The 18,289-nt window shown below is 50.6% G+C and overlaps 1 protein-coding gene across 4 annotated transcripts in view; it reads right to left on the reverse strand.

The window, feature by feature from the left end:
- ZMIZ2 (zinc finger MIZ-type containing 2) overlaps positions 1–18,289 on the reverse strand; it is a 369,395-nt gene that overhangs the window by 180,580 nt on the left and 170,526 nt on the right. For all 4 annotated transcript variants that reach the window (XM_086943418.1, XM_086943421.1, XM_086943419.1 and 1 more), the window contains exon 8: positions 9,497–9,577. In XM_086943418.1, the coding sequence (XP_086799544.1) occupies positions 9,497–9,577 (81 nt within the window). The remainder of the gene's footprint in view (positions 1–9,496; positions 9,578–18,289) is intronic.

Raw genomic sequence — 18,289 nt, forward strand, 5'->3', positions numbered from 1 at the left:
GTGCAGACTTGAAATCGCAGGAACTTCCTGTGTTTGTGTGCAATGGGCACATGGAAGTACGCATCCTGTAGGTCTATTGCACATAGCCAGTCTCCCTGTTGCAGCGGAGGATAAATCTGATGCAACGACAGCATGCAAAACTTTTCTCTGCGAATCCACTTGTTTGCCTGTCGCAAGTCCAGAATGGGCCTGAACTCGTTCTTGTCCTTCTTGCGAACCAGGAAGAACCGGGAGTACAGACCTCATCCTCTTTGAGCAAGAGGTACGTCTTCTATCGCCCTTTTCCTTAACAGGATATCGGCCTTCGCCTGGAGCTCGTGCAGTTGATACTGCGAGCTGACCGGAGGAATCGATTGAGGCGGGCTGGTGAATCGAAGACTGTATCCATTGCAAACAATATTCAGCACCCACTTGTCCTGAGTAATTTTTCTCCACTCTGCCAGAAAAAATTGAACGCTTCCCCCCACCGGAGCGGGTAACGGATGAAGGGGAAGTAACAGCTCAGGGTCGCGACCCGGCCGGGCCCTTGTTCGCTGTAGAGGACTGCTGTCCCCCTCTACCCTTCTGACACTTTTGGAAGGGTCTCCGGAACTGCTGCTGTTATTGCTGCTGCTGTCCCGAAGACTGCCCTCGTCCTCTTCGCTGTGCACCGAACAGTCTCTGGAACGGGCGGTAGAATTTCTTTTCTTTGGGCTTCTCCAAGCCCACAGCCGTCAGGGTCTCTGCCTCCGCCTCCGCCTTCATGCGGGCCATCTCATCATCGGCAAGCTTTCGGAACAGGGTTTCTCCGGAAAAGGGCAGATTGGCCACCCGCTGCTGGGCCTCCGGCTTGAGTGATGTGAGCCTGAGCCAAGCATGGCGCCGCTGGTTGATCCCATGACAGTACCCATGGGCAGCCAAGAGGGAGATGTCCGCAGACGCGCTGATGACCTGGTTTGACACCAGCATTCCCTCCTTGAGGATCACTTGGAAGTCCTCCCTCTTGTCTCGTGGCAGAAGGTCCGTGAACTGTTGCAAGGATTCCCACAGGGCACGGTCGTACCACCCCAGCAACGCCACATCGCTGGAGGCCTTCATGGCCGTGGACGCAGTTCCACAAGCCTTCCTTCCAGCAGAGTCGATCCATCGGCTTTCCTGATCGGGCGGCATGGTTGAGGACGGGGAGGTAGAGTAACTTCCTGGCCGCCGTCACTATCACAGAGTCGGGTACCGGATCTATCCGCAGAAAGGCAGGGTCCGAATCCGGAGCCCTGTACTTCTTCAGAAGTCGGGAGGGAGCGGCCTTGACCACCGCTGGCGTGAGGAACAGCTCCTCTGCAGGTTCTACCAAGCCTGCACTAGTGGTAGAAGAGGGAGAGCCAAATGCTTCTTGTGAAGCGTTTCAAAGATCACGGACGTCGTGGGTGTTGGAGCCGTCACCGTGATTCCCAATTTTGTAGCGCCCCTCAGGAGAACCTCCTGGAACGTGCGGATATCGTCCACCGGAGACACCCTTGTCCCTGGGGAGTCCGACAAGGTCAGTTAATAGGATCTTGTCCTGGAGGAGTCCGTGCGGGACCTGTATCCCCGCCTCCTATGGCGAAGTCTTGATCTAGTGGAGGATCTACGTCTACTCCTCGATCTTCCTCTCAGTCCGGAGCGTGACCGCAACTTCCTAGGCCTCGGTCGATCCGCTGGTACCACCGGAGCGGGCGTCTTTGGCTTTGCCGGGACCTTCGGCTTAGGAGTCCCCTTGGGAGGGGTTGGAAGCCTGGGCAGTGAGACCGACCTCAGAGGGACTGGAGGTGGCTTTTCTGGCAACTGAGGTCGAGGTCCGGGTTGCCGAAGTGGTGGCAACAGAGATGGGGTAGGGGCCCTCGGAGGGGGACCCCTCGGCAATGGAGGCGGAGGTGTAACTGGTCTCTGTGAAGGGGTATACACCTCGGAGTACACCGAGCCCGGTGAACCGCCTTCCTTTCCAGCCTGGGACGTTGGCGAACCTCCAATGGGGTCAGGTGTTCTTTCACGTCTCTTCGGCGTCGAAGAACGGCGACCGGACGGCGAGCGTCGGTCCCTCTACGTCGAGCGTCTCTTTCTCGGCGTCTACCATCTCCCCCTCGACGGCGAGTGTCTGCACCTCGACGGCGACGTCGTCCGCCTAGACGACGACCTCTTGCGCCTCGACGGCGACCTCCTGCGCCTCGACGGCAATCTGTGCAAACACCCAGAAGAAAAGCCTAAAGTACTTTTAAAAGTACTCAATTCGAAACAAAAGTGAAAAATCACCAATAAACCCTTGAAAAGGGATAGCTCAATGCTCCAGGGTCCTGCTTGCAGGAGCCGGAAAAAAGAACTGAAAGTAAAAGGGACCTGCAGTGCATTCTGGGATACTGTGAAGTTCTGGAAAGTTCTCTTAAAGGCACAGTATCCTGTTTTGAGCCACATAATGGCAGCCTATGGAGCTTGTCTGTCCATGTCTTCCTCTCTATCATTCCAGAGGGTTTTTGCTGCTGAAGCAAGGGACATCTGGACAGACTTTGCTGTTTGTGGATTTTTGGTGGAATTTCTAGCTGAAGTACTGGACAGTGTAGCCTGGTTTATAGGCTGCATTATCGGTCTTTAATTCTCTCAAGTGTCTGTGCAGGTCTGCATTTTTCGACACCTTAAGAGATTATTTTTGATTGCTCCGGGGTCCACGCACATGGGCGGGACCATTCACTAGATTATGACTATACACAGAGATCCCCTACTACAGAATGCAAATGCTACTTACCAGTATGCATCTGTTCTTGGCATGTAGGGCTGCTGACATTCATATCTGTGCATAGATCGCCGCCTAGTGTTGGGTCCGGATGATTGCACATTGTTGTCCTGGAAGAGTCTTCGAAGTATCACGAGATAGGTGGCTCCTCCCCTGGACTACAGTGCGCATGGGCATCGCCTCCATCCCCAGATTGTTTTTAGCCATTGGCAGAGATGGAGTGAAGTATGTGAGTGATGACCATGCTATGAGCATATACATATATACATATGAATGAAATACTGCAGCTGCTACAGGCGCCGGGGAGGAGGGTGGGCGATATGAATGTCAGCAGCCCTACATGCCAAGAACAGATGCATACTGGTAAGTAGCATTTGCAGTTCGAGGCATGTGGGCTGCTGAATTCATATCTGTGCATAGAATACATAGCAGTCCCTCCATTAGCGGCGGCCGCCCGTGCCAGCTGCAGCAGTCTGAAAAAGTGTTTTGAGAACAGCCTGATCAACAGCTGCCTGCTGTTTGGAATGCACGTCTACACAGTAGTGTTTAGTGAAAGTATGTGTGGTAGACCATGTGGCTGCTCTACAGATATCTTCTAAGGGAATGTTACCTAGGAAAGCCATAGAGGCCCCCAACTTCCTGGTGGAGTGGGCCCTTGGTGGGATAGTGAGAGTGCGCTTAGCTTTAGCGTAACAGATCTGAATGCATTTCACTATCCACCTAGCGATCCCAGCTTTGGAGATAGCGTTTCCCTTGTGGTGTGTGGCAAAAGCAACAAAAAGCTGCTTGGTTTTGCGAAAATCTTTTGTCCTGTCTACATAGTACATCAAGGCTCTCTTAACATCAAGGGTGTGGAGCATCCGCTCCGCCAGCGTCTCTGGGTTTTGGAAAAACACCGGCAACTCAATTGTCTGGTTTATGTGGAATTGAGACACTACCTTGGGTAGGAATTTAGGGTTAGTGCGGAGCACCACCCTGTTAGCATGTACTTGGAAGAAAGGTTCTTGGATGGTGAGCGCCTGCAGCTCGCTAACCCTCCGTAGCGATGTAATTGCTACTAAGAACGCAACCTTCCAAGTCAAAAACTGAAGCTCACAAGAGTGCAGTGGCTCGAAGGGAGGACCCATCAGCCTTGTAAGAACCACATTGAGGTTCCATTCTGGAGCTGGTGGGGTCCTTGGTGGAATGACTCTTTTGAGTCCTTCCAGAAAGGCCTTGATAGCAGGGACCTTAAAGAGTGATAGGTGTTGCCTATTCTGGAGGTATGCTGCCATAGCAGACAGGTGAATGCGGATGGAAGAGTACGCCAGATTGCATTGATACAGATGGAACAGGTAACAAATGATGTTTTGAATGGAAGCATCCAGCGGGTCAATATCGTGGTTAACACAGTAGATGACAAACCTCTTCCATTTAGCCGCATAACAAGCTCTCGTAGTGGGCTTTCTTGCCTCCCGAATGATGTCCATGCAATCGGGAGGAAGATTGAGGTAGCCAAACTCTAGGACTTCAGGAGCCAGATCGCCAGGTTGAGCTGTTGCGGGTCTGGGTGCTGAATGTCGCCATGGCTCTGCGTCAGAAGGCTGGGAGTGAGATGAAGCCTTTGATGCGGTACCACGGACAGTTCTAGAAACGTGGTGTACCATGGTTGGCGAGCCCACGTCGGAGCAACCAGGATGAGAGTCATCGAGTGCTGCCTGAGCTTGCGTGCCACCAGCGGTATCAGAGGTGCTGGGGGAAAAGCGTACGCAAATCTGCCTGACCAGTTCATCCACATCGCATTGCCCTGTGATTGCGGGTGTGGGAATCTGGCGGCGAAGCTTTGGCATTTTGCGTTCTCCTTTGTGGCGAACAGGTCTATCTCTGGATGACCCCACCTTTGGAAGTACGGTTGGAGTACTGATGGATGTATCTCCCACTCGTGCATTTGATGGCTGTGCCTGCTGAGCAGATCCGCCATCTGATTGTCCTTGCCCGGGAGATGCTCTGCCATGAGGAAGATGTTCCTCTGAATGGCCCACTTCCACATGCTCTGAGCCAGATGAGACAGCTGCGGAGAGTGTGTGCCTCCCTGCTTCTGAATGTAGTACATGGCCGTCATGTTGTCCGTCCGGATCAACACGACTTTGTTGCACAGATGTACTTTGAACGCCTTTAAGGCCATGAAGATTGCCATCAGTTCCAACGCATTGATGTGCATCTTCCTTTGCTGTAGTGTCCAGAGTCCCTGCACTGTGTACTGGAGTACATGCGCTCCCCATCCCTGGAGAGAGGCGTCCGTTGTCAGGATAATCTGTGGCACAGGCTCTTGGAATGGTCGGCCCTTGCAAAGGTTTTGTGGATTCCACCAATGCAGAGAGTTGTATGCCCGACCGCTCACCAACACTAGGTCTGTCAGTTGCCCATGAGCCTGAGTCCACTGACGTGCTAGGCACTCCTGAAGCGGACGCATATGTAGTCTCGCGTGCGGGACAATGGAGATGCAGGAGGCCATCATGCCTATCAACTGCATGAACACCTTCGCTGGAAGCGAGTGCTGAGGTCTGAATCGTTGGATCAGCGTCTGGATACTGGCGATTCTCACTGAATTTGGCTGCGCAGTGGCTGCAAGAGTGTTGATTGTTGCGCCCAGATACTGTCGCACGTGGGCGGGCTGGAGATGGGACTTTGGGTAGTTCAGAGAGAATCCCAGATCGTGCAGGAGATGAATGGTGCGTGACACGTGGTCGACGCACTGCTGTTCTGTCTTTGCTTGAATGAGCCAGTCGTCCAAGTAGGGGTAGACGTGGACGTTCTGGCGACGGAGATGCGCCGCCACAGTCGCTAGGCACTTTGTAAATACCCTTGGCGCCGTGGTGACCCCGAACGGCAGAACCCTGAACTGGTAATGCTGGTCTAGAATCGTGAATCTGAGATACTTCCTGTGGGAAGGATGCAGGGGGATATGAAAATAGGCATCTTTCAGATCCAGCGTAGCCAGGAAGTCCCCTTGCTGAAGCAGGGGAAGCACTTGCTGTAACGTGAGCATATGGAAGTGCTCCGAGAGGATGTACCAGTTTAGGGGCCTGAGGTCCAGGATGGGCCTGAGGGATCCGTCCTTTTTGGGGATCAGAAAATACAGGGAGTAAACCCCTGTTCCCTGCTCTTGCAATGGAACGAGCTCTATCGCCCCTTTTTGCAGCATGACTAGAACTTCTTGCTGCAACAAGGTCAAGTGCTCGCCGGACATAGGATGGCTCCTTGGGGGTATGTTTGGTGGAATGGAAGTAAGTTCCAGACAGTACCCTTACTGGATAAGAGACTTGACCCACCTGTCCGTGGTGATGGATTTCCACGCTGGCAGGAACTGCTGGAGTCTCCCCCCGACCGGTGTTGTATGGTCGGGGGGCAGTGACAAGGCGTCACTGCTTGTTGGCGGTGGTGGACCTGGAGCTGTTGTTTCCACGTCCCCTGCCCTTGACGTTATTGCCTCTGTAACCACCTCTACCCTTGTTGTTGTACGAGGTTTGGGTGTTACTTTTGTAATACTGTGTGGACTGCGATGCCTGACCCCTTGAGGTGCCTCTGGAAGTGGAGCGGCGAAAGGAACCACTCCGAAACTGCTGACTTTGTAGGGCCCCCATAGACTTGGCAGTTTCCGTATCTTTTTTCATTTTTTCCAGTGTCGCATCCACCTCAGGGCCAAACAGGTGGTCAGGATTAACTGTTTGATTCAGTATTGTAGTTTGGATGTCGGGTTTGAACCCTGAAATTCTAAGCCAGGCATGCCGTCTAAGCAACACACTGGTATTGATCGCCCTGGAGGCTGTTTCTGCCACATCCAGTGCACATTTTATGGATGCATTTGTAATGAGCTTTCCTTCCTGAATCAGCACTTCTCCTGCCTCCTTGTACTGGTCAGGTAAGTGTTGCAGTATTGCTTCTAAGGTGTCATAATGAGCCCTATCATAGCGTGCAAGTAGGGCTTGTGTGTTAGATATTCTCCAGATATTAGCTGCCTGTGCAGCAATCCGTTTGCCTGAGGCCTCAAAGATCTTGGACTCCTTGTCTGGGGGAGGAGCGTCACCAGTAGTTTGCGAGTTCGCCCTCTTCCGAGCGTTGGAAACAACCAATGAGTCCAATGGCAAGTGTCCCTTGATATATGTTGGATCCGAGGGCGCTGCCTTATATTTCCTGTCGATGCGAGGGTTGACCACACGCGCCCGGGTGGGCTCCTTGAAGACCTCCGTTGCATGTTTAAGCACCCCTTTAAGCATCGGCAGCGTTTTGACTGACTTTTCAGCTACAGAGAAAGTGTCAAATAAGAAGTCCACATCCACGGGGTCCGAGTGCAGCTCGACGTCGTGGTTAGCCGCAGCTCTCTCGATCAGAGCGTTAAAGGCCGCCGAGTCCTCCGTCGGGGACGTTTTGGCCGCAAAAAGTTGCGCGTCTTGGCCCGACTGCGGGTCCTCTGGGTCGCCTCCGGCGGACCAAGGTTCGTGCTCCTCCTCCGGATCCGAGTACGCCGGATAGTTGTACTCGGCGTCTTCCTCGTCCGCATCGCCTGCGGCGGAATGCGTTGGCGAGTGTCCTAGGACCTGTGGGGACACAGGTTCCACCAGAGCCGAAGAGTCCGCAGAGTCCCTTTTGTTTTTGAGAGGGATCTTAAAATGTTCCAACGCCGGCTCCGTAGTGATTTTCCTCTTGAGGAGAGACAGTTTCCCGGTGTTGGCGTCGATGATTACCTCACGACGTTCCTCTTCAGCAAGCGGCTGGAGCCGAAGCTTCGACACCACTAAGGCAGCTTTCGGTGTCAATACCTCCTTCGAGGGTCCGCCTTGTTTCGGCGCTAAGGCCTTCGGCGCCGACTTGGGTGGTAGGGTAAAACGGATAGGCGTTTGCTCCTTCGCAGGCTTAGGCGTGAGCTTAGGCGTTACAGTGTCCTGAGCGGGAACCACACTGTCCTTTCGTATCCGCTGCAGGGATTCCGCCACCTTCTTCGTCAAGGCCGGAGAGGGCTTGACCGGCTCGAGCGACCTCTCTGCGTCGAGAGCCTGATCGCCTGCAGGCACTTTCTTCGGGGCCGACGCCCCATGCCTATGCGCGTCGTCGCCCTGACGCTTCTTCGGAGCAGTCTTCGGGTCCACGACCCCTTTCGGAACCGACGCAGCCGCGTCGGACGACTTCGCCTTCGGCGCCGACCCCGAGGGTTTCGGGTCGGCCATCTTGGCGTGGCTCTTCAAGTCGGCCATCTTGAATTTTTGGGAAGTTGACGCCTCCAGAACCTTCTGCACCAGCGTAACTTTCACTTTCGGTTTCGCATCCGAGGGTGCGTGACCAGACGGCTTCACTTTCGTTTTCTTCAACGTTAGTGGCTTCTCATAAATGTCCGTGACCGGGCCTGGAGGCGGGGACGTAGGACTCATAAGTAGATCTTGGGTAAGGCCCGAAGGCGATCCCTCGACCTGGGCCGTATGAAGGGGAATAACCCCTGAGTCTGGTTGGGGATGCTCCTCCTCCGAGCTATCCCCCACAGTGGCAAAAGCCCGATCGTCGTCCCCTACCTCGTCGGCGACTTCGTCAAAGTTCTCCTCACCCGCGTCGTAGGTCTCCCCCTCGGACGCGGGACTAGAGTCCGAACCTTGCACATCGTCTTCGCCTTCAACAGATTCCTGGAATATGTCGTCTGGTGGGGGCGCCGCAGTAGCCGATAACTTAGCCTGGAGCCTATTGGCCCGACGAATCTTGAGAGTCTTCTTGCACCGGAATTTCGAACACGCCATGCAGCTGTCTTCGTCGTGGTCCGGTGACAAGCATGTATTGCACACAGGGTGCACGTCGAGGTGTGAATATTTGGAGTTACACACCGGGCACTTCTTAAACGGTGTTCGCTCCATAGCAGAAGTGTAGTGTAGGCCCGTCCGCGCCGAAAGCACGTGGAAGGGCAGCAAGAGATCGGAGCTGAGAGTCAGACAAGAAACCCGTACGCAACTATACCGACGCTCAGCCTAAAGACCTTTTGGTCTCGAGTAGAAGTAGAACAACTATCGGTTCCGACAGAGGGAACCGAAACACATCCGAACCCAATGGCGGAAAAAAAACAATCTGGGGATGGAGGCGATGCCCATGCGCACTGTAGTCCAGGGGAGGAGCCACCTATCTCGTGATACTTCGAAGACTCTTCCAGGACAACAATGTGCAATCATCCGGACCCAACACTAGGCGGCGATCTATGCACAGATATGAATTCAGCAGCCCACATGCCTCGAACCAGTGTTTACTTCTCAGAAACTCATTCCAGCAAGCTGAAACAACATGGACAGATTCCCACATAGCTGGTAAACACTTGTCAGGAAATTGGTCTTGTAAAACAAGCTGGCAACTGTATATTTCCTTAAAGCGCATTGTATAGAAGTACTTCAATACCGCAGAAGAGGACCAGAGGAAGTCAGTAAAGGTGACTGGGCCGAAGCAAGAACAGAACGTGGGTTGTCCAACCTCTCACCCAAGGTCCTTGGGACACTGACTTTCCAATAAGCCAATGTCAGATAACTGACAAACTAATAAACCTGAGGGAGGTGGCACATTTATTCAGATGGTCTTTTATGACGTAGATAACTTTACTCATGGGCACTCTGCAACCCCAACACAAACACTGAATGTAAGCAGTGGAGACCAATCACCATTTCCCACTGCACTCGCCATCCATCTCATCTTCTGGTTTCAAGCCCCTCAGCCCCTTCCTAGGAAATACTTGTGGAACCCTAGGGTACTCACCCCGTTCATGCTGGGCTGGCTGTAAGTGTTGAAGTTTCCTCCGTTGAAGTTGGGATTCTGCCCGTTGTACTGGTCTGTGGCCTGGAAATCAAGGACACAAGTGAATGAAAAAGTACTTACGACATTAAGATGTCCCTAGGTGACTGCTAACCTCAAACGAGGCAGGGTTCAAAGGGAGAAAAAAAAGACAGGTGTTCAGAAGCCAGTAAAGTGAAAGGCGGCGAGGAGAGATAGAGACACAGCAAGATGGAGTAAGATAAAGAGACCGAGAAAGGTGGCTAGAAATCTGGAAAGATTAAGCCGTCGCACATATAAGTGTGCATGTTTAAGGAAGAGTGAAAAGGTACAAGAGGAAGCATGGCATGTGCTTGAAAAAAAGGCAGTAAGTGTTGTAAAAAACATGTGCAGATGGAGAGGCACTTGGGCTAAAGAATATCAAGGATAAAGGATTGAGAGACGGAGAATTGGTGACTAGGTGCTTATTAAGCTGACAAAAATCTGAAAACGTATATCAGGGTACCTGCATGCAAAAAAAGTGGGCACTCATGTAGAGAAACAGGGAAGGAGTAAGAATTGGTGACTAGGTGCTTATTAAGCTGACAAAAATCTGAAAACGTATATCAGGGTACCTGCATGCAAAAAAAGTGGGCACTCATGTAGAGAAACAGGGAAGGAGTAAGTCAGAAGTAAAAGTACGGTAAATGGTCACAAGAGGTACGATGATCCTAAATATGTGCATATCAAACCACAGTTAAAAAAAGAGTTATGTCATGATCGCAAAACGTAATATAGCTCGAAGGTGGGGGGTGGCGGAATCACTAACCCTAATGGAGTGGGAGAGTTTCCGTACAGCTTCTTCTGAAAGGCTCTTAAGGAAAGGAACACAGTTTTTGGCTCTAGGCAGTTGATGTGCCTGTTCACATCCTGCTGCGACCATAACACACTCACCTCGAGTTTGTTCATGTGCTCGCCCCACCCCATCTGGGAGTCGTCTGTTGTGATGGTCACGGTTAATGGTTGTGTGAATGGTTTCCCATGTGATATGTTTTCCTTGTTCCGCCACGCTATTTCCTGATGCACTGCGTGTGTGACAACCACTAGATCTTACCAACTCCCTGTTGCCTGTGACCATTGCTGCTGTATCCATTCCTGGAATGGTCTCGTGTGGAGTTGGATATTTGGGACCAGGTGTCTGCATGACGCCATCATTCCCATTAGTTTGCTCACCCTCCTCACTGTCAAAACTTGTCCCCAACGGTAAAGACGGGTTTCCTGCAGTATTGCCAAAATTCTCTGTGCTGGAGAACACCTTGCATTGTATGGTGTTGATCTCTGCCCCAAAGAATATCTTCACATGTTCTGGTCCTATTGACTACTTTCCCCCAATGGATTGAAAAACCAAGTTGGATTAGTGTTTGTATCACCTGCTGGATGTGTTTGTATCACCTGCTGGATGTGTTTGCACTGGCTGTAGGACCTTGCTTTCACGAGCCAGTCATCATGTATTCCCTGCCTCCTTAGGTGTGCTGCTAGGCATTTTGTAAACACCCTTGGCGCTGATTTGAGCCCGAATGCGAGCACTGAACTGGTAGTGAGTGTTGCTGATCACAAATCTTAGTAGGGGTTTGTATCCTCTGTTGATGGGGATGTGGAAGTATGCGTCCTTTAAATCTATAGTTGCCATATTATACCCTTCCTGTACCCGGGGTATTACTTCTTGCAGAGATGTCATTTTGAATCTTTGTGACCTAATGAACGTGTTTAAGAACCTTCGGTTCAAGATAGGCCTTAGTGTTTTGTCTACCTTTGGTACGAGGACGTAGTTGGAATAAACACCCTTGTTTCTTTCCCTGTACGGTACTATCTCTATTGCCTCCTTGTTGAGCAGTTCCTGTGCCTCTCGTAGCTTGTTGCTTGGCTTCTTGTTTGGAGGTTGTTTTATTAGTTCTATACATTATCCATATTGTATGATGTTTAGTATCCATTAGTCCGTTGTGACCTCCTTCCATTCTTGGAGGAAGTCCCTTATTCTGCCGGCTACTGGTGCTATATGTTCGGGATACTGTTTGTCTTGTAAAATCTGTTCTTGGACTTTATCTCTTCGGATGCCCTCCTTGAGGATTTATTTGGGTGGGCGTCTGGCTTTTGGCGAAGTCACTTGGAGGTGGGTAGCTGCCCTCCTCTCCGTGCCGGTCCTCATCAGTTTGAGCGACCGGGAAAGGACTGGCCCCGTGGCTGGTGCTGCCAGTTCTGCTGCTGCTGTCCCTGGCCGTTTCCCCGATAACCTTGTTGGAAGGTTTGTTGCGAGGTACTTGGTTGGTTGCCTCCCCTACCATTTGGCCTTATTGAGGGCGTACCCATTCTCATTCCTCTGAACTGCAGTGCTCCCATGGACTTTGCAATTTCGTCGTCTTTCTTGAGTGGAGTTAACTTTTCATCAACTGGTGTCCCAAAAAGTTCTTCGTTGAAGGGCTTGTTCAGGATGTTATTCTGTACCTTAGGCTTGAAGCCCGAAATCCTAAGCCATGCGTGCCTTCTCTCTGTCACCCCGATCATCATCTGTCTGCTGGACGTCTCCGCTGCGTCCAAGGCCGACTTTAAACATGTGTTCGCCATGTTTTTCCCTTCCTCTACCAGGCGTGTTGACCCATGCTGGTACTGTTCCGGTAGGTGATTCAGGAGTTGCCCTAATTCTTTCCAGTGCTGTTATGCATGTCTGTTGATTAGGGAGTTGGAGTTGGCGATGCGCCATTGGATTGCTGCACTCCTTTCTACTTTCCTCCCCGTGAGGTCCATTCTCCTACTCTCCTTGTCAGGAGGTGGTCCTTTGAGGAGTGCTTGAACTTCTTCTCTGTTCTAGGGAGTCACAGCTTTACATATAGTTGGCTCCCTGAAAGCCTCTCCGCCCTGGTCCAGCACACTAGGGAGCATGGGCAGGAATGGACTTCTTGTTTGTATGGGTAAGAGTTTCCAGGAGAAAGCCAGCCTTGGGTTTCACCTCCTCCAATTTTACCCCATATGGCTGTGCAGCATTCTTGACCACCATGTTGTAGATCCCTATATCGTCTGGTGGTGAAGGTCTCAAAGGGTATGTGTCTACTCCTTCTGACATTTACAGACCACGCTCTTAACGGGACTGGGCCGGAAGACATTCGTTCCCTTGTATCCCATTATGTCCCCGGCAGGGCTCTTCGTTCTGCCAACAAAAATCTGCTGACCGTCCCCAAAGTCTTCAAGGCCAGATGGGGTGGAAGGGCCTTCCGTTCCCTCGCACCCATACTGTGGAACACGCTCCCTGACGACCTCAAGGGTCTTGCTTCTCATGCCCTCTTCCGCAAAGCACTTAAGACCTGGCTCTTCCGAGAAGCCTACCTGTGATCTGCCCACCTCTGCTCAAACAGTTAGGCATCAAGGCGCTAAAAGATGGTACATTATTTTATTTATTTTTATTTTCAAAGTTTTATATAGCGCGATCAAGATCTTCGCAGATATCAGAGCGCTTTACATAGATGGGTACATGAGGGAACATAGTCAAACAAGTAAATCAATAGATCACACAGTACAAATAGGTGGCTGCAAAGCCAATCATGTGAGTAATAAGACAACTCATACAAAGAAGTAAAGGGGTCAAACATGTAGTACAGATCGGTGCAGGGTGTTAACAGAGTTCGAGATAATAGTTCAAGTGTATTTAGCCATGAGGATAGCTATGGGTTTAGTTGCGCTTTACAAATTCATAATTCATTCATTCATTCATTTGGGCTTCGAGGTCATGCCACTACAAGTCTTGCACCTCCGAGGACGTAGAGTCCGGTTAGGTTAGCTGTTCTGCCTCGCATTCTCCCTCAAAGTAATACAGGGCCTCTGCCTCCTGTTCTTCGATAAGTTCAGGCATTTTCAGCGGTTCATGGTCTTCGAAGCACCTTTCGACCTCGGCCGCGGGCTTTGGCGGAATGGTGTACTGACTCATCTTGTCGAAGTCCTTATTCCGCTGCAGGATACTCGCCTTTTCTTCCTTTCCATCTCGGCAGCCTGTTCGGCGTCGAGGTCTTGAGTGCTTCGCAGTCATAGACGTTGTTGTCGAAGCAGTTTCCCTTCCTTTCTTGGCGTCTGAGTATTTTCGGGGGCTTCCTTCGACGACCTAGATTTTTTCGTGGGTCTTTGCCGTCCGGGAGTCCTTTTTGAAGGATCCGCTGGGCTCTTTGTCCTTGGGTGCAGTTGCTTTCGTTTAGTGTTTAGACGGTACTGTTCCCTTCGAGGACTTTGTCTCACTCAAGTGTTTGGGGGTCGTCGTCTTACCTCCTTCGACAATTTCTTATGAACTTCGAAAACTGTGCAGTCCTCTGGTCTTTCGGCGAGGTTGTCCTCCTCTCCAATGGAGAGGCCCAAGTCACGGAGTGATGGAGGTGGCCCCTGCATGGTGTGGTTCGCCCTTCTCTGCCTCTCTCTTACACTGAGGGTCTTGGGTGTGAACACCGAGCGCGCGTTGCAGTCCTCGCAATTGTGGTCGAGCAGCAGGCACAGGATGCAGGCTGGATGCTGGTCCTTCTGGGCGTATTTGTGGTGGCAAATGGTGCAAAACTTGAAGGGGGTTTTGTCCATTCCTGTGCTCAGGGAGGCCCGTGTGCGCATTCTCATGTGAAAGATGAGTTCTCTCAAAATTTTCTCCTCCTTAGTAGTCCCGGCTACCTGGCCTGTAGTCGGGTGCAATGATAATCTTCGATTTTGTCGATTTTCCCAGTTTTCCGTTGATTCCTCTTCCAAAGCTCTGGAACACCTCAACAACGATCTATACCAAACAGCGGAAAAAAGAATCTGAAGATGGCAACCAAATGTCACGAAGGACACCAAGTGGTTGTATGTCGACGCCCACCTGGGCCATTGGGGGGAGGAGGGGGAATAGAAAAAGAAGACTACAATTCCAGACCCAACCACTAAATGCAAAACTGTATGGCTTGAGCAATCCATCTTGCAATGGTGTTCTTGGTAACCGGTCGTCCTAGGAAGCTATTAGCAAAGGATACAAAGTATTGCTTTGTTTTCCTTTATTCGTTTGTCCTTTCAATGCAATACAGGACTGCTCTTCTAGCGTCAAGAGTGTGCAAAGCTTTCTCTGCTTGTGTTTTTGTATTCTGGAAGAAAGTTGGAAACTGTATAGTTTGGTTTATGTGGAAATTTGATACCACCTTTTGCATAAAGTGTGGATCTGTTTTCATGACAATCCTGTCATGTATTTGGAGGAATATGCTCCTTACCAGTATGCATCTGTTCTGGGCATGTAGGGCTGCTGACATTCATATCTGTGCATAGATCGCCACCTAGTGTTGGGTCCGGATGATTGCACATTGTTGTCCTGGAAGAGTCTTCGAAGTATCACGAGATAGGTAGCTCCTCCCCCGAACTACAGTGCGCATGGGCATCCTCAAGATTGTTTTTCGCCATTGTGGCAGAGATGGAGTATGATACAGTAAGTGATGTCCATGCTAGAGATAAATTCTGAGTGCTACAGCTGCGACAGGCACAGGGGAGGAGGGTGGGCGATACGAATGTCAGCAGCCCTACATGCCAAGAACAGATGCATACTGGTAAGTAGCATATTCCGTTCGAGGCATGTGGGCTGCTGAATTCATATCTGTGCATAGAATGTATAGCAGTCCCCCTGTTAGCGGTGGCTACCTGTGCCAGCTGCAGCAGTCTGAAGTAGAGTCTTTAGAGCAGCCTGTCCTACAGCAGCTTGCTGTTTGGAGTGTACATCTACACAGTAGTGTTTGGTAAATGTATGTATGGTTGTCCATGTGGCTGCTCTACATATGTCTTCTAGTGGAATGTTTCCAAGGAAAGCCATGGATGCCCCTAACTTGCGTGTTGAATGCGCTCGTGGGGGAACTGTTAATGTGCGTTTAGCTTTCTGATAACAAATCTGTATGCACTTAACAATCCATCTGGCTATACCGGACTTTGAAATGGGGTTGCCTTTGTGCTGTGGTGAAAAGGCAACAAACAGTTGCTTAGTTTTCCTGAAAAGTTTTGTTCTGTCTATATAGTACAGGAGAGCTCTCTTTACGTCTAGTGTATGTAGAGCTCTTTCTGCCACTGAATCTGGACTTGGGAAGAACACTGTCAGTTCTATTGTTTGATTGATGTGAAACTGGGACACCACCTTTGGCATAAACCTAGGGTTTGTACGCAGCACTACCCTATTCACGTGAATTTGGATGAATGGTTCCTGAATAGTTAGGGCTTGCAGCTCACTAACTCTTCGAAGTGATGTAATCGCAACTAAAAAAGCCACTTTCCAAGTCAGGAACTGTATTTCGCACGAGTGTAGTGGTTTAAATGGTGGTCCCATTAGTCTGGTGAGAACCACGTTTAGGTTCCAGACAGGTGAAGGTGGGTGTCGGAGGAATCACTAGTTTGAGTCCCTCCATGAAAGCCTTAATAGCAGACACTCTGAAGAGTGAAAGATGTTGCCTGTTCTAAAGATAAGCTGCCACCGCAGCCAAATGTATACGTATGGAACTGTATGCTAGATTGCATCTGTGTAAATGTAACAGATAACATATGATGTTTTAGGTTGAAGCATCCAGTGGATTTATGTCATTATTGGTACAATAAATGACAAATAGTTTCCACTTCGCCGCATAGCACGCTCTGGTGGTGGGTCTCCTGACCTCCTTTATAATATTCATACAGTCAGGAGGCAAGTTTAGGTAACCAAATTCTATGACTTCAGGAGCCAGAACGCAAGGTTCAACTGCTGCGGATCTGGGTGCCGAATGTCTCCATGGCTCTGCGTTAAAAGACTGGGAGTTAGCCGCAGCCTTTGATGAGGCACCACGGAAAGTTCCAGGAACGTGGTGTACCAGGGTTGCCTCGCCCACGTTGGAGCAACTAGGAGGAGTGTCATGGAGTGTTGTTGCAGTTTGCGTGCCACTAGCGGTATGAGCGGGGCTGGGGGAAAAGCGTACGCAAACCTGCCTGACCAGTTCATCCATATTGCATTGCCCTGAGACTGCGGATGTGGAAACCTGGCGGCGAAGCTTTGGCATTTTGAGTTTTCCCTGGTGGCGAACAGGTCTATGTCTGGGTGACCCCACTGCTGGAAGTACAGTTGTAGCACCGAGGGATGAATCTCCCACTCATGCATTTGGTGGCTATGTCTGCTGAGCAGATCCGCCATCTGGTTGTCCCTGCCTGGGAGGTGTTCAGCCATGAGGAATAGGTTTCTCTGAATGGCCCACTTTCACATGCTTTGCGCTAGATGCGACAACTGTGGAGAGTGTGTCCCTCCCTGCTTTTGTATGTAGTACATGGCAGTCATGTTGTCCGTCCGGATCAACACGACTTTGTTGCACAAATGTACCTTGAACGCCTTCAGTGCCATGAAGATTGCCATCAGTTCCAGCAGGTTGATGTGCATCTTCTTTTGCTGTGTCGTCCACAGTCCCTGCACTGTGTAATGGAGGACATGCGCTCCCCATCCCAGGAGAGATGCGTCCGTCGTAAGCACTATTTGTGGTACAGGCTCTTGGAACGGTCGTCCCTTGCAAAGGTTTTGTGGGTTTCACCAATGCAGAGAGTGGTATGCACGACCGGTCACCAACACTAGGTCTTTCAATTGTCCTTGAGCCTGGTTCCACTGCCGTGCTAAGCACTCCTGAAGCGGACGCATGTGTAGTCTCGCGTGAGGGACTACCGGACGGCGAAGACCCACGAAAAATCTAGGTCGAAGGAAGCCCCCGAAAATACTCAGACGCCAAGAAAGGAAGGGAAACTGCTTCGACAACAACGTCTATGACTGCGAAGCACTCAAGACCTCAACGCCGAACAGGCTGCCGAGATGGAAAGGAAGAAAAGGCGAGTATCCTGCAGCGGAATAAGGACTTCGACAAGATGAGTCAGTACACCATTCCGCCAAAGCCCGCGGCCGAGGTCGAAAGGTGCTTCGAAGACCATGAACCGCTGAAAATGCCTGAACTTGTCGAAGAACAGGAGGCAGAGGCCCTGTATTACTTTGAGGGAGAATGCGAGGCAGAACAGCTAACCTAACCGGACTCTACGTCCTCAGAGGTGCAAGACTTGTAGTGGCATGACCTCGATGCCCAAATGAATGAATTATGAATTTGTAAAGCGCAACTAAACCCATAGCTATCCTCATGGCTAAATACACTTGAACTATTATCTCGAACTCTGTTAACACCCTGCACCGATCTGTACTACATGTTTGACCCCTTTACTTATTTGTAGGAGTTGTCTTATTACTCACATGATTGGCTTTGCAGCCACCTATTTGTACTGTGTGATCTATTGATTTACTTGTTTGACTATGTTCCCTCATGTACCCATCTATGTAAAGCGCTCTGATATCTGCGAAGATCTTGATCGCGCTATATAAAACTTTGAAAATAAATAAATGAAGATGCAGGAGGCCATCATGCACATCAACTGCATAAACACCCGCGCTGGGAGCGAGTGTTGAGGTCAATTTTTGAATCAGTAATTGAATGCTGTTGATTCTTGCTGAGTTTGGCTGTGCCTTTGCTGCCAGAGTGTTTATTGTCGCTCCCAGGTACTGTTGTACGTGGGCGGGTTGAAGATGAGACTTTGGGTAGTTTAACGAGAATCCGAGGCTGTGTAGGAGGTGAATGGTGTGGGACATGTGGCTGGCACACTGCTGGGCTGACTTTGCTTGGATAAGCCAGTCGTCCAGATATGGGTAGACGTGAATATGCTGTCTCCGTAGGTGTGCAGCCACTGTCGCCAGGCACTTGGAAAACACCCTGGGGGCTGTTG

This window comes from Lissotriton vulgaris, chromosome 11 (assembly GCF_964263255.1).
Source record: "Lissotriton vulgaris chromosome 11, aLisVul1.2, whole genome shotgun sequence".
Taxonomy (NCBI): Eukaryota; Metazoa; Chordata; class Amphibia; order Caudata; family Salamandridae; genus Lissotriton; species Lissotriton vulgaris.